The sequence below is a fragment of the Myotis myotis genome, unplaced genomic scaffold (assembly GCF_014108235.1).
Source record: "Myotis myotis isolate mMyoMyo1 unplaced genomic scaffold, mMyoMyo1.p scaffold_m19_p_7, whole genome shotgun sequence".
Lineage (NCBI taxonomy): Eukaryota > Metazoa > Chordata > Mammalia > Chiroptera > Vespertilionidae > Myotis > Myotis myotis.
The window spans coordinates 39502646-39519245 of NW_023416379.1; the positions used below are offsets into that span (position 1 = coordinate 39502646).

The 16600-nt window shown below is 45.9% G+C and overlaps 1 protein-coding gene across 8 annotated transcripts; it reads right to left on the reverse strand.

The window, feature by feature from the left end:
- Window positions 1-767: 767 nt before the first annotated feature.
- Window positions 768-16185, reverse strand: MTRES1 (mitochondrial transcription rescue factor 1). Of its 8 annotated transcripts, none has more exons than XM_036317609.1 (4): window positions 16120-16185; window positions 7215-7693; window positions 5029-5101; window positions 768-1108 (listed from the first exon to the last, which is right to left on the reverse strand). In XM_036317609.1, exons 2-4 carry the CDS (start codon window positions 7679-7681, stop codon window positions 929-931), a joined length of 720 nt encoding a protein of 239 aa, XP_036173502.1. In that variant the 5' UTR covers window positions 7682-7693; window positions 16120-16185; the 3' UTR covers window positions 768-928. The 8 variants fall into 8 exon arrangements, with proteins under 8 accessions (XP_036173502.1, XP_036173504.1, XP_036173500.1 ...); XM_036317611.1 differs by having other exon boundaries at window positions 16101-16172; XM_036317607.1 differs by having other exon boundaries at window positions 15990-16126.
- Between the last annotated feature and the right edge of the window lie 415 nt (window positions 16186-16600).

Consider the following 16600-nt stretch of genomic DNA (forward strand, 5'->3'; position numbering starts at 1 on the left):
CTTTACAGAAATTTTTCACTTTATATTGTTTTTGTTAATCCTCTCCACTGATTTTTTTTTTTTTTTTTTTAGAGAGTGGAAAGAGAAAGCGAGGGAGAGAGAAACATCAATGTGAGAGAAATACATGGATTGGTTGCCTCCTGCATGTAGGCACCCCAACCAGGGCTGGGGATTCAGTATGCAACCGAGGTATGTGCCATTCACTGGAATTGAACCTGGGACCCTTCAGTTCTCAGGCCGAGTGAGCCAAAATGGCTAGGGCATCCTTTGTATTTTTTAAACAACCCATTGAAAATGTAAAAAAATTGACTGCCAGGCAAAAGGCCTCTGGCTGCCTTAGTTTATTAACCCCTGCCCTAAACAATTAATTTTAAATGGGCCCTAACTAGCCTATTTGGCATTTATTGGAATTTTACTCATCCAGACTTCTGAAGATAAATTGAAGAGGGAACTAAAGCCAACATGTTGGCAATTCAAAAAGGCCTGAGGAGAATGAGGTCTCCCAATGCTCCCCTAAGGCTACGAAGGGTGACCTTCACTGGGCCTGGCTTTGCCTTCAGAAGCCTGGACTCAGGGAAGCTGGCCGTCAGGGTTAAAATCGAAATGAAAACACTAACAAAGCCGGTTTATGTTACCCCGCCTCCCAGGTAGTGAACGTGGGAAACAGCAGGCTAGTCATTAAAACCTCTCCGGGCTTAGCTCCTCCTGCATACATTTCACTCATGCTCCCGAGTCAAATTAAGCACAAATCAAGCCCAGGACAGAAATCCAGGCTGGGTAGACTCCAAGATATGGATCCTGATTGCTCCAACATGGTTCAGCAGATTCCACAAATGGTGAGAACTTTATCTGAATAAAAATGCCTGCTTTCTGAGCTCGCTCCTTCCCCGACCAGTAGAAAACGCTTTATTGTTAAAAAGCAATCCATTTATTTCATCACACTCTTTTTAGGCAATTTTAACTTTTTCCACCGTCGTAAGACCACTCTGTATTTTTCATTTTCAGTCTTCTCTTCAAACACTTTTTTCAGGAGAATCCGCATCACTACCTCTGTTTCTGTTTCCTTATCTTCTCCAATTAGAATATCCAACGTATCTCCCACTTTCACCTGAAATTTAAGAGACAACAGAACCTTTATTACATCTTGGGAAATGCAGGCCAATGCAAACATCTCTGCTCTGAGTTTTCACCAGGTGATCATCACCCAGGGGCAGGTGAGGAAAGGTCCTGACTCCTCTGTAACAGTCACTTGGTTCCTAGGGCCACACTCAGCTGCCTGCCTCCAACACGTGCACCTCAATACCAGTCAGTGTCCTGCCTTCAGACCTAGACAACTGGCAGCTTGTGGCAGTCCCTATGTGGTGTGACTCAAATACCTCTATTGGATGATTTAAAGACACATCTGCATGGAGGCACTTATTTTGATAACAATGGCAAAAGACAAAAAGCGGGGCACAGTCTTAGAGATTATGTGCATAGTAATTACTACATGCATTGAGAAGACAATTTCCAGTGTAACACTTTTCACTGATTTCAGTCCAGATGCGCTACATGATCATGCTTCAGACCAGTGGTTCTCAACCTTGGCTGCACATTAGAATCACCTGGGATTCTTTTTAAAATCCTGATTTCTGGGCCTCATCCTCCAGAAATTCTGTTTCTTTGTTACTAATGTTGTGGCCCCACCCCATAACAAAGAAACAGAATTTCCGGAGGATGAGGCCCAGAAATCAGGATTTAAAAAAGAATCCCAGGTGATTCTAATGTGCAGCCAAGGTTGAGAACCACAGCTCTAGGCAGTTTGCTGGAAGTCACTATGGAACAGTGCTCAGCTGTACCTCTTGGAAAAATGGAAAAAGCTGTATCTGCTTTTCTCGCACTGACTAGCCCCAGTGATGCCACATCATCAAGAGAAACAAGAAACAGACCAAAGGGATGGTTACCAGAGGTGAGGGGGAGGGGGGGAGCGCAGGGGATGTGGACAGGTGAAAAAGGTGAAGGGGAATACGGTTAATAATATTGTGATAAACTGGCATGGTGATAGGTGATTACTAAAATTAATGAAGTGATCACACTTTAAGGTATAAAGATGTCAAATCACTACATTGTACACCTAAAACTAATATAATTAATATAATATTATATACCAACTATACTTAAAAAAAGAGAGACAGGACTCACAAAGATGAATGCCACAGAAAAGAGGGTCAAGCTGGATGCTGATTCAGTAGGTTCAAAGGGCTGAGGTCAAACCCATTCCTGCCCAGATGGAGCTTTGGGTTGAGCTAGTACAGGGCATGCCTAGGGCATTCAGTCACTGTTGCCAGGGTGCTGAGAGCCCAGGATGGACCCCTGGTCGTAGCAATGCCGGATCCCAGGGGATCTGCCCAGCAACCAAGGAAGGGGCTAAACTACCCCACATGCCATGTGCTTCTTCCACTAGAACACAAGCAGGGATGACCAGGGCCATCTCAGACTGCTCACCTTCTTCTTAAAATCCCACTAGAAGGCTTCTGGTTAAGAGGCATGGTGCCAGATGCCGACTTTTACCTTATTTTCCAATGACTGCTCTCTGAGGCAGTCATAATTTCATGCTTTCAGAACATCTGTTCTCCCACCCACACAAGGCTTTTGTAGGCACAATACTCAGTCTACAACATGGGACTGCACACCTGCTCACCATGATGCCACACTGGTCAATCCAGACAGCCCAGAGCAGGCGGGTGAAAAACCCACACAGGGGCCTGTTTTAGACCATTAACTCTCTCCCCTTTGGGCTGAGACCAGAAAGGCTCACACCACAGCCAGGCATGAAGACTGCTTCTCCCCTAGGTTTGAAGGATGGACTGACCTAGGAATCACCTGGGGTGGGGGGATCCTCCTGTAGTTCTGCTGGGTTCAGTTAAAAAATAATAATAATAACCACACAGCTCCAACTGTGTGGACACTTAAAATTAACGTCCAAAAATACAAGGCTTGGGAATGTGTTTCATTAAAACTCATTTTAATTAAGTAATGTATGCACATGACATGAAATTTAAAAGGACATAGGGGAAGGGCATGCCTTCTTGTGTACCTTCTCATAGACATACTGTAAGGGAAGGGCAGGCTCACATGTACCTGAAAAGCGGGAAGGAACCGTTCTCCGCCCCATCCCAGAAAGAGAACTCAGGAAGGCTTCAGTCCCCACAACTGGATTCACTGCACTCTCCTGTCTGAAGCACCAGTTACCCAGCACCTACAGCCCTCTGGGTCCCAACTGGTTTGCAGCTCACAGCTCTGCCCCGCTGTAGGCAGCCAGGGTTACAGCTGCAGCATCAGGCAAGCGCCTGATCTTTCAGGCCAGCAGCCAGGCACGGGCCCCATGGAGCAGGCCATGCACGAGGAGGTGCTCTTTATTCCTTGCAAGGCCCTGTCCTTCCTAATGTGGGAGACGGCACAGCAGACACAAAGCAAACTGGGATTAGGGACAGTTCCAAATATCTACATTTCAAATCTCCCCTTAGCTGCAGTTACTATGGCTACCAGGTCTCCTAGTAACAGGCAGCAGAATGTTAATACTGGCCCCTTCCTTTGCTGACCCTCAGGAGAAATCTGGAAGGCAGCCGAGATAACAGAACACCCAAGGCAGAATAAAGCAGCAGCAATTAGGCTGTAGTTAACAATATCTCGTAGCAGAGGGAGAATAATAGGCCTGTGGCGTTTGTAAATGAGACCCCAGCACAGGCACACCTTGCACCAAGGGGTCCTGCCTTTGGAACGCGGCAGCTGGTGAGAGGGGCTGGACTACAACCCCGAAAAAGCAGTAAGGGTGGAGAAGGCCCCTGTCTCCAGAAGCGTGGCCGTAGTGCCTGATTTCCTGTGGCTCACAGAGCAATGACTGACACCCAGTCAGCAAGTCAGGTGCCATCAGAGGGAGAGTGGGCCTTGTGACTTGGCGGCTGACCCAGCGCTGAGGAGTCCCCTTATCCTGTCCACGATGATCCTGAAAGGACTCTGAAGAAAGCTGCAGCACTCACCCAGGTCCATGGCCATCGGCTCACACCCTCCCAGGTCCCAGGGCAACAGGAGACAGCTTAGGGCCTCTAACCTCTGGGATGTTTTGAAATATGAGAGAAGCTAAAATAAAAACGTCCAAAAGTGTGTCTAACTTGCCCGGAACACTGGTTCCCTGGACTCTAGGAGGTAGATTATGTCTGCCAATGCCTCAGAGGTCTGTCTTCCTAACTTTTTAAGGGTCTTTGTCATTCATATTTTTGTTTTATTAACTTTTACCTTCATTATTGTATTTTCCAATTATGAAAGGGACACATATTTGTAAGAAATCCAGAAAATAAGAAGCATGAAGAAAATATAACCCATAATGCCCCACCCAAAGAATACTAGTAATATTAATAATTTAATTCTAGATGCATATATTTATGTAATTTACTTTTAAAAAATACATATATTTAACAGAATTAACAAATATGATTTACTGTAACACTGGATACTGGAAATAAATTTTCTAAGTGACTTCTTTTGCTTACAGTAGTGTTGATGTGGAGCTGTCAAGAGAACATGACCCCTCCTGTGTGACAGCGCCTGCACAGAGCAGGGTACCCAGCAGGTGCTGGGGGGAGGGGTGTCCTCCGCCCGCACATAATTACACATCTGCTCAGGTAACAGCGGGCCAAAAAACCTCTCCATAGATCAAATGTTTCTTTTTAGCCTGGATATTATGACTGAGAAGTTTAAATAATAGATTTTTGCCAGTTCTGATTGTCATCTTGAAATTTTAAAGAAAAAAAAAAGGGGGGGGGGAGCTTCACCTCAAAGTCATTATGGCTGCAAAAGAGCAAGTGATCTGTGTGACTGAAGCCAGCTGGTGATTCATTCTCACTAGCGTGACCAGGACTAGGGAGACCTGAGAAATGGTAAGACAGACATAAGGATGCCCCAAGTAAGGAGCCCGAGGGGAAGGTAGGGGCATTAACTGAGTACTTGTAAAGCAACAGACAAAAACATCTGGCTGTCTTATTATCTCACCGTTCTGCTCTTCTTCCATAATTTTTCCCCGTTCAGCCTGAGTTCACCTTTGTAGAATGCATCTTCCACTTTGCTTAAAAAAAAAAGTCAAAGTGCTTTAAAATAGAAATATATTTCAGAACCATTACACAAGTTTGAGAAACACACCTGCCATTAATGCTTATTCTGACAGTGACGTGTACCTCCCCACAAAATCTTCAGCCTGGGTGCTGGGAAAGTGAAAGGCAACTGCTCCCTATGTATCTAAAACAGGGAGACCAAAGGGTACTTCTAAGTAGACGCTGACCTGCTGCAAAGATTTGCTAGTACCATCAGGCAGGTAATCAGTACCTTGATGGGGCTTTCCAAGGTACCTGCACCAGCCCTCTTGGAAGGGGGCCCAGGTTCTCCACCTGACTCTCTGTGCAGCAACTCCCTTCAAGGTGGCAGCGCCTGTGATTCTCAACTAAGTAATGAGCACGCGCTCCCCCTCACATACCTGCTCTGTGCTCTGCCTGAAAAACCAGGCACCACACGTCTGCTGAGGCCATTAAGAAACCCTCACTGGTCTGCACTGAGACTGGGGAAACTCCAATCCAGCAGCTGCTGATCTGTCTGAATTTAATCACTGGGGCAACTAGACCAGGGAAGGATGCAGACAAAAATCAATGCCCTTTCTTCCTGAAGCTCTGATTCCAAGTGACTGACATCTGGGGTTCTGCTTAATTACAGCAGCAGCAGCTACTACCCTGGGAGAGGAGAGGACCCCTTATGAGTCTGTCAGATTTTAGAGAACATTCAACAAATCCTAATCAGGTTGCCTATGGGCTGAGTCACCTTTATGAGTCCTTATGCTCCATAGATTGAAAAAACTGAACTATGCCATTAAGTTAGGTCATAAAGGTACAAATTACGTAAGGAAATCTTTCTGAATTTATCATTCATACCGCAATTCTTACCTATGCACACAATGATTATTACAGGAATGAATGAATAATGGGGGTCACTATTCTTATATAATTATAGTCTAAGAGAGAATGAGATTAAAGAAATCTTGAAAGTTATACTTACTATCTCTGTGCACTATATATGAACACACAGTATTTTCGTCATCACGGGTAACATACTGAGTACTTACTATGTGCCAGGCACTGCTATAAGTGCTTTAGATACATAGAGAAACACTCATTTAATCCTACCACTGCCTTCTAGAGCAGGTTCCATTATCCTCATTTCACAGATAAGGAAACTGAAGCACAGAGAATTTATGCCCAAGGTCATACACAGAATCAGGATTCAGACATTAGTGGTCTGGCTGCAGAGCCTGCATTCTTTTCTTTCTTTTTTAATCCTCACCCAAGGATATTTTTTCCATTGATTTTTAGAGAGTGAAAGGGAGGGAGGGGAAGGAGAAACACAATGTGACACACATCAATTGAATGCCTCCCGTACTCGCCCCTAATGGGGCTGGGGAACCTGCAACCGAGGTATGTGCCCTTGACTGGGAATCAAACCTGAGACGCTTCAGTCAGTCCACAGGCCAATGCTCTAACCACTGAGAAAACTGGCCAGGGCCAGAGCCTGCATTTTTTTTCCCTTAAATATATTTTTATTAATTTCAGAGAGGGAGGGAGAGGGGGAGAGAGATAGAAACATCAATGATAAGAATCATTGATCGGCTGCCCCCTACACACCCTACACTGGGGATCGAGCCTGAAATCCAGGCATGTGCGCTGACCAGGAATCGAACCGTGACCTCCTGGCTCATAGGTCAACACTCAACCACTGAGCCACACCAGCCGGGCCAGAGCCTGCATTCTTAACCACATTATACTGCTTTAGTTGATTCTAAAAGGCATTTTTTCACGCTGCAGTATTTGTAAAACCCACATGCATTTATGCTTACGATATACTTTTTTTTTTTCAATATACATCTAACACAGTGATTCCTTTTCTCCTCAAAGATGTTATTAATGGTTCATCTTAAAATCTTATGGGAGATTTAGAAACAAGGAAATATGGCACGTGGGATTTGCAGTCACTTGACTTCTTTGGGAATCAATTTTTTTGTCTACAGAAATGAAAGAGGTTTCCTCTAAGGTCTTTTCATATCTATGGTTACTCTTCACCACAATACTGATAATGCTACGTTAAAATAACCAACAAGAAGACAAGTGATTTTGTAATGAAATGCACATCATACTTACTTTCTGCCAATATCTAGGCCTGTCTTCAGGATAATATCATACCGAAAAGACTGCACTACTTTCTCCAGGTCTTTATAGTCTTTGACCACACTGGGGTCATCCTCCAGCTCCTCTTCTTGCTCACTCACTTCATGATCGCTCTCTTCATCAGAGTCCTCTTCAGCTTCAACTTTCTGCAGAGTCTTTTTAGTGGATTTTTTAGAGCTTATATTACTTTTGAGTCTTATAGAAAACGGGAAAATATATTCTGGAGCTATTAAAAGTCCTGGGAGTCTCAGTGAGAAAATGTTATGGAAAAGTGTTTTATAACTTGGTGCATTTAATTTGGTACTAGAAAAACAGAAGTACCGATTCCAGGAAGCACAGAGTTTGTGTGAAGGTGTCCCTCGTAGCGCTCCCCAGAGTCCAATCCAGGCATCTGGCTTTCTTAAAATACTGGTGGGCAATCTGACACTAGTCATAGCCATGGTGCATATAACCTGCAACAGACAATGACACAGTTTTACTTCACAAGTGCAGTGTCCTGGCATTCTTACCGCACAAACCACACACACACCACGAACGCTTTATACCTCTATGGTACTGAAGCTCCCTACAAAAGGCAGTGTCGGTTTGCATGTACGAAGGGCCATGCAGTGTGCCATGGTGAGTCTTCAAGCTGCAATTAATGTGCTTACCTTATAGCAGTGATGGCGAACCTATGACACGCGTGTCAGAGGTGACACGCAAACTCATTTTTTTGGTTGATTTTTCTTTGTTAAATGGCATTTAAATATATAAAATAAATATCAAAAATATAAGTCTTTGCTTTACTATGGTTGCAAATATCAAAAAATTTCTATATGTGAAACGGCACCAGAGTTAAGTTAGGGTTTTTCAAAATGCTGACACGCCGAGCTCAAAAGGTTCGCCATCACTGCCTTATAGGGTGGCCAGAAGGGTCATACTAGATACTAATATCTGTGCAAACACTGGTTCTACTCTTTCCAACCCCTGAATTAGCTTGGTACTGACTGCTACTGAAAAATATTAACAATAGTTCTCAATTTTTTTTTAAAGAAAAATCTCATGGAGAGAAAGACTATTTACTGACATACAGTACATCCTTACACTATTGACTTTGCCAAGGAAGGACACCAGATCATGTCTTCCTAAAACCCAGAGTGAATCTCTAAACTTTATTTCAGCCTTCAACCCCAGCAAAGCAGAGCTAGGAATGAACCAACTGGACAGGTGTGCATTTTACCACCTTTTACCTTTGACATCTTCCCACTGTTTGCAGAGGCATTAGCTAGCAAAGAAAAGAGGCTTGGAGACCACAAGCTAGATAATTGTCTCCTGAGGCACGGAGGTGCTGACATGCCAGAGAGCAACCAATACCTACAGTACCTCAACGGCAGTAGAAACTATATTATTATGACGGTGGCAGACTGTTCCCATGTCCATCAAGATGGTTTTAACACCATGAATAGTAATGCGAGAAGGGTTGCCATGTGGTCAGTACCCGCGTACTTCAAGTCTGCAAGTGACTTTGCGCCAAGGCTATCCTTTCAGACTGATCTGGTAATGATTCGCACGACTTCTCCTTCTTACTCTCCATTCATCACAAAGCTGACAACAGCAATTACCTGTAAGCTCACTCAACAGCTCATAGCTAGCTACTTCTAAATTATATTTGTTAACATTTTGGGCCTTATTTTTGTTGGCATGAATGAGGCAGACTACAGAAGCTCAACTCTATATTTTAGTGCTCTTGGGACCCCAATGTGAGCTGTAAATGAGAAATAAAGCAGGCTCAATTTGAGGGCTGTTTTTCAACACAACTATAATTTGAAATGATTTTTAAATGCTACAAAATCCCTAGAGTACTCTAAAATACTGACTAGAAATTACTTGAAGCACCTTAAAGAGAAATACTGATATTTATACACATGGTCTACCTAATCTAATACAGAACAGATGATAATCATTTATAGAAAGAACTTTAAATTTTACATCAGCAGTGATAAAGAAAATAGTTTATGGCCCACTACAATTAATTTTTTTTAAAGTTACCTAATGATGAACTACTTTTTATTTTGCCAAGTAAAGTATTTTTTACCCTTTATTTTGCCAAGAAGGAATTTTTAGTAGTAATGTAATTTTTAAAAGAGATTTCAATGATTATATATGAAATATATTTTCATGGCAGAAAATCTGAACCCTGGCTGGGTAGCTCAGTTGATTGGAGCATCATACCGATATGCCAAGGTTTCGGGTTCAATCCCCTTTCAGGGAACATACAAGAGGCAAACAATGAATGCATAAATGAGTGGAACAACAGGTTGATGTTTCTCTCTCCCTCTCTCCTCCTTTCTCCCTTCCTCTCTCATTCTAAAAATAAATAAATAAGTAAAATTTGAAAAAAAGAAATTTTGAAAAATTTTTTAAAAAAGTCAAATTACCAATCATCTCCTCTATGATACTACTGTTCACATTTTTGGTATATATTCTTCACAGTGTAAAATTTTAAGAAAAATAATTCCCTTACTAGCAGGTCCTCTCATACCTAACCACTCAGCCAAAACAGGAAGGTTCACCATAAGTAGCCAGAGCTCTCCATCATCAGCCTCAGGAATTCTGTGTTGGGCTTAAGTTCTAGACTCATTAGAATTTATCCAGGTGATGTCTAAGTTATGGGCTAAGACAGTCTTGGTTGAAATCACCCCCTGCTGTTGGGCCTAGACTAGACTGGTTTGTAAGATGCTTATGTAATGGAAAAGATGAAGACTGACATTAATAATAATGATTTGCCCATCTTTAAGTGAGTGTTTTTTAAACTGTGGGTCATGAACCATTATGAAAATGTCTACTTTTTAAGAGCTACAACTGAAGGGTATAGAAAATATTACAGTGCATCACATATAGCAAGAGTAAATACTGCTAATAGTGCTTCATGAAACTTTTGTTACATTTACTCACATATGCAAAAATGTATGTATACACACACACACACACACACACACACACACACACACACACACACACACACACACTGGGTCATCATGTAAAATGCATTTACTGTGGATCCCAATAAACAAAAAGTTTGAAAACACTGGTCTAAGTGACTTCAGCAAATTATTTTTTTGCTGTCAGGTATAATGCCAAAGGCCGTATGTATGCCTTGGAGCTCAGGCCTGGCTTCATGTTCCATCCCAATTAACAACACTCCCAGAGCTGTTCCTGTCTGCAGAGACAGCAAAGGCAGCCTCTCAGGGATAACTCTGTGCAAGCTCCTCATTTTACAAAAGAATACAAACTAAAATTGGACCAATTTAACACGTTGCTAAGTCATACAGCTAGCAAGTGAGATAGCCAGGATTTCAATGACAAGTCTTAACACTCACTAATTACTATGGGTCAGGCATTGCTCTACACATGAATTCATTTATTCCTTCCAACAAGCCCATCTAAGTTACATGGTCACACAGACACTAAGTGGACTCAAAGCCAGGCTCCCTGGCTCCTAATCCAGGCTCTTCGCTACCATGCTGAATCGCCCACCAATCTTCTGACTCCAAATCCAGTGCTCTTTCTGCTACACCAGTGGTTCCCAACCTTTTTTTTGGCCATGCCCCACCTAAGCACCTCTAAAATTCTGATACCTCCCCCCAACCCCGTGCCATATAATTCTTGTTATTCAAAAAGTGAACTCCTATTCACGTGGAGGAAGTCTAAAAGGCCATTAACTAGGTCTCACAAGCTTCCAAAGAACATGGCAGCCATGAAAGAGAAAAAAAAAGAACAAAAGGACAGTTGAAGTACTGAGGAAGAAGTCACTAAGAAATTGTTTAAGCCGAAACCGGTTTGGCTCAGTGGATAGAGCGTCGGCCTGCGGACTGAAGGGTCCCAGGTTCGATTCCGGTCAAGGGCATGTACCTGGGTTGCGGGCACATCCCCAGTAGGAGATGTGCAGGAGGCAGCTGATCGATGTTTCTCTCTCATCGATGTTTCTAACTTTCTATCTCTCTCCCTTCCTGTCTGTGAAAAATCAATAAAATATATTTAAAAAAAAAAAATTAAAAAAAAAAAAAAGAAATTGTTTAAAAAAATAATAATATGAAGTGATATGAAAAAATAGCAAAGTTTCAAAACATATGAGAACTGAAATGCGTATGTCACAATATATATTTATATACTGTATATAAGGCCCCTAGAACCATAAGAAATGCAAAAAATTCACTGTTAATAACTCATTCTTGAATTACCCCCTTAAAAACCAAATTGCCCCCCTGTGGGGCATGTGCCCCACGTTGGGAACCACTGTGCTACACCATGACATTTCTCATTTTCTTTGGACAAAAGCTAGCCTTCACCGACTGTAATACTAGAGAGAATGAAGAGTTCGGGAATAGTGGATTGGAAGTGTCGTCCTCGTGTAGGTGAAATCTAAGAGGAGACATTCCTGGGGAGGGAAGTCCTCTCTGGGTCAGTCCCTGGACTCCCACACACCCGATCCCAGAGTCCTGCCGTTACACCACACTGCTGTCTCTGTGAGGAATGCCAGGTATGATGGTGCTCTCTGCATACATCACAGTTAATAGTTACCTACACTAGGAAACTTTTACTAGCACAAAATAACTTTAAAATCGTACTCATGTAATTACAATAAACATAACCAAAATGGCAAGCCAAGCATTACCCCTGATTCTGCCCAGAGCTTTGAAACTCAGATTTGCAGCGGTTGAACGTTGACCCTGTCAGGGCACCTGCCCAGGTTGCGGGCTCGATCCCTGGTGCGGGGCATGCAGGAGGCAGCCGATCGATGCTGTTTCTATCTCTCTATCCCTCTCCCTTCCTCCTCTCTCTCTAAAAATATCAATAAAAACATTTTTTTTGTTTTTGTTGTTAAGAAAGAAACCTGGATTCTGCCTCAGAGTTTTGAAACTAGTCAGAGACGTGGGAGTGCCAGAGGAGAGGGCTAACGAAGCAGGCCCAACCCCTCTTCAACCAGAACAGCAAGCAGTGCTGGTGAATACCGGGGTTCGTTGTATTTCATTGAAAATAAGGATTCTACTACTGAAAAAAAGTTTCTATCCTTTTAACATGGCCTCTTTTCTTCCAGGCTCCACCCAAAATCCAGGCCTCTCCTCCACCCTCCCCTGTCCCCACTCACCGTGCCCCTTTCCAAATTCACGCTGCACCAATGCTGTATGTCTTTTGTACTATTCTTATCTCCTAAGGGCAGTGACAGGGCGGGAACTGTACCCCATTTCTCACTCCATCCCCAATCTGCTCAGCACACACAAAAACCAGTGACTACTTGAAGATTCACTTTCGAGAAATGAAATGAGCATCCTACCTATTCCTACTTCCACTCACATGCCAAGTGGCCAGCGAGGGCTACATAAGACACAGTCCTGCCAAGAAGCTGCCACTGAAGTGGAATGTGGGTGTCAGAGAACATTGAGTGAAAGCTGAGGTCGAGGAGGCTGTTCTTGCGCAGGCTGGAGCCAGAGCAGGGATGCCTGAGGAGAGTTCTGATGGCAAAAGTGGTCGGGAATGAGCTTTGAGGAAACAGAAAGTTCCAACAGTGATTTTTCACTTTCTAGTGAACCATTCTCATCAGCATGGTGTTATTTCTCATTCAGAACAAACCAACGAACCTCTTAACCCCACTACCCCCCAGCTGCTCTTCTTGCTCCTCCCTACAACAAAACTCCTCAAAAGGGTGTCTATGCTCTCTTCAGTGCCTCTCATTTCTAAATCCAAAAGGCCAGCTGTTTGCCCCCGTCTTATCTTACTTTCTCAGTAGCATTTGAAACAACTAACCACTCTTTTCTTCTCCACTTGGTTTCAGGACACCTCACTCTCCGCTTACCTCCTACCTCACCGGCTGCTGCTTTTCGACACTTCTTTGCTGCTTCCTTCTCTTCTCCCTGACATCCTAATGTTGGAGGGCCTAGGGCTCAGCCTCCGATCCTCTCCTACACTCACATCATCCGGCTCCATCAGTTTTGGCAAATGTTTATCAAGACACCAGGCATCTCCGTGGCTTTAAGTACCACCTACTAGTAAATGCCAATGGCTCCCTATATCACCATTCCAGACCTTTCTTCCAAATTCCAGACTTGTATGTCTGTGCAGAACAGTTACTATAGTAGGCCTGAGACTGCTATCCTTAGAAAGCCCGCTTGCAAGGTGGCCCTTGGCTGGTGTCCGGGAACTTGGATTTCAGGAGGGTTCTCACCATTCACAGAACGGACAGGAGTGGCTCACTGGGCCTAATCTGTCTGTACAAACTACAGTGGGGCCTTGACTTACGAGTGTCCTGACTAACGAGTTTTTCGAGATACGAGCCGTCTCTCAGCCGATTTTTTGCTTTGAGTTGCGAGCTAAAATTCGGGTTACGAGCCAGCTTCAGATACCCGCCCTCTAGTTGGCGCAGCGAACGTCACAGTGAACGCCACAACATCAGCCCAGCATCACGTGTCTCACTCGTTCACTTCTTGATTTGACATACGAGTAATTTGAGTTACGAGCTCCGTCACGGAACGAATTAAACTCGTAAGTCAAGGCCCCACTGTACTTGATTTATGCTGAATACCCGCTTTCCTTCTGCGAGTCTGGAATTTTGGTTCATTCTCGACAGAGGGTGCCTATGTGACTAAACCCTAATAAAAACCTGGGGCCCTGACTCTCTAATGAGCTTTCCTGATAGACATTTCCCACCTTGTCACAATGTGTTGCTGGGAGAATTACACACGTCCAACGTGACTGCACTGGGAGAGGACTCTTGGCTTGGAAGACTGACCCTGGCTTCCTCCAGTCTGTCTCAGGCATCCTCTCCATTGCTGGCTGTGCTTTGTATGCGTTTGCTGTGACCCACAGCTGAGTTCTATCGAGCCTTCCCAGTGAATCAATGAACCTGGAGGCGGCCTTGGGGACCCCCGACACAATATCCAATTGCTTGTTCCGTATCTTCCGTTCAGTGTGTAAGGGTGTAACAGGCACCGGAAACAACGGGTCCAAAAACAACTCCTGATATATCCCCAATTCCCAATCTGCTTCAGCTGCAGCCTTCCCCACCTGTCAGTGATAACTCCACCCTTCTAGTTGCTAAGAACGAAAGCTTCCGGTCATTCTCGACTCTTCCCTTTCCCTCAGGCCCATATGCATGATGTCAGGACACCAAGTTCCATAGCTCACCATTTCCTCTGCCACCACAGGTTCAGGCCACCTCCTCTCTCACCAGGTTACCCACGAAGGCTCTGTGAGAGCCTGTTCTCCACAGTGGTCAGTGATTCTTTTAAAAAGTAATTTACACCATGTCACTACTTTCCTCAAAACCCTACGCAAGCACCGAGAAAAGCAAAATCCCTACCATGGCCTAAAGCAGCGGTCCTCAACCTGTGGGTCGCGACCCCTTTGGGGGTCGAACGGCCCTTTCACAGGGGTCGCCTAAATACATCCTGCAAATCAGATATTTACATTACGGTTCATAACAGAAGCAAAATTACAGTGATGAAGTAGCAACGAAAATCATTTCATAGTTGGGGGTCACCACAACATGAGGAACTGTATTAAAGGATCGAGGCATTAGGAAGGTTGAGAGCCACTGGCCTAAAGGCTTCCTGGGATCTGGCCCCTCCGTTTCCTCTCTGACCTCATGTCCTGCCACTCTGGCCCTTGCTCACTCAGCTCCGGCCACACAGGCCTCCCTGATGCTCCTCATACACAACAGGCACATTGCTGGGGAGAGTCCTTTGTGCCAGCTGCACCTGGAACACTCTCGCCCCAGATGTCCCCACGGACAGCGCATCCTCACTTCAAGGAGGTCCACTCATTCTGACTCTACTTAACAGGCATCTCCCCCTCCCGATGTCCCCTGACTCTGCCCTCGTTTCCTGCCCCATAGCACTGATCACCTGCTATCACGATCTAACTTACTGGTGGCTTTTTAATGTTTATTTTTTGCCTGTCTTCCCTGCTAGGATAAACACTCCGCAAGGGCAGGGATCTTCACCTGTGCCCTTTCCTCGGCTCAATCTAAGCGCCCAGGATAGTACCCGGCACGTGGTAAGTGCTTAATGACTGTGGAATGAAGGGAGATCAGGGCTGGAACATTGGAGTCCGAAAGAGCACAAAGAAGATGGGCAAGAAGCTAGTCTCCAAAGGCCTCGCCTATCTTAGATCTCCTTGGACTTGACCCAGAGGGCATGGGAACCATAAAAGGTCCCAAGGAGGTAAGCGACCCGGGAGGAGAGTATTTTAAAATATTTCCTTGGCGACACCGTGACTGCGCACAGGGGTGCTCGAGGCAGTGAGCCCCACGGCGGTTTCGGGCGAGATTTCCGGAGAGAGATAAAACCTGTGGACGAACCGAAGGCTGCAGAGGCCACGCGGTCCGGGAGCTGCGGGGTCGGTGCAGTGCCCGAGCCTGCTCGCTACTCCATCAGGAGGACCCGGTCTCCCTGCTGCAGGTTTACTGCAATTAGAAAGCCTCCCTTCCCCCGGAGACCAGAGGCGACCGGGCTGGCTGCAGGGGCGAGGCCGGGCTCTCCTCGCTCCCTCCCCGCGCCCGCGGGCTGCGCACCTTCCCGCTCCTCAAGGTCAAGGGGAACGGAACACGAGCGGCCGCGAGCTCCCGGTCTGCGCCGGGAGACAGCAGTAGGTGCCGAGCGTGGGGGCGGACAGTCTCGGCCCGCCGGGTTCCCACGGCCCGTTCAGCCCCCGGGCCCCCGGGGCGTCACGAGGGGAGGCGAGGCGGGCCGGGCCACGAAGCGGGAGACTCACGCGGAGATGCGGCAGCGGCGCGGGCGGGGCGGCGGCGCGCGCCGAGCCCCTATTCACCGGTGCGCGCGGTGAAGCAACAGAGAGGGGTCACGGGCCGGGGGCGCCACGCACCCGGCAGGGACGCAGTTACCTGTACGTCAGAGCCGCTCCCCCCTCCCCCCCGCAGCCGGGCCGACCTCCGGCCTCCAGGCACCGCCCTGCCCGTGCCCCGCCCCTTCCGTCGGCGCAGGCGCGGCGAGAACGGGCCGGGCCGGACGCACGGGCGCGGCGGCGGCGCAGCGACCCCTGCTGGAAGCTGCGCCTCGGAGGACTGCGCGGAGGACAGACTGCGGGACGCGCCCGGCTCTGAGCCCAGCGGGAAGCCAGCGCGGAGCTGGTACACGTGGCTGCAGAGAGCTTCTGTTAATGCCGTGGGCCCTGAATTCTCTGGAGTCATACCCGTTGGAACATCTTTGAGAATTATAGGCCGTAATCTTCAGCAAAACAGATACACCTGCCAGAATTTACCGACAATATAAAGGAAGTTCAGAACATCTTTTCAGGGATAAAGCGATTAACCCTGGCAGGTGTGGATCCATTGGTTGGATGTCCTCCCCCTGCGCCAAAAGGTT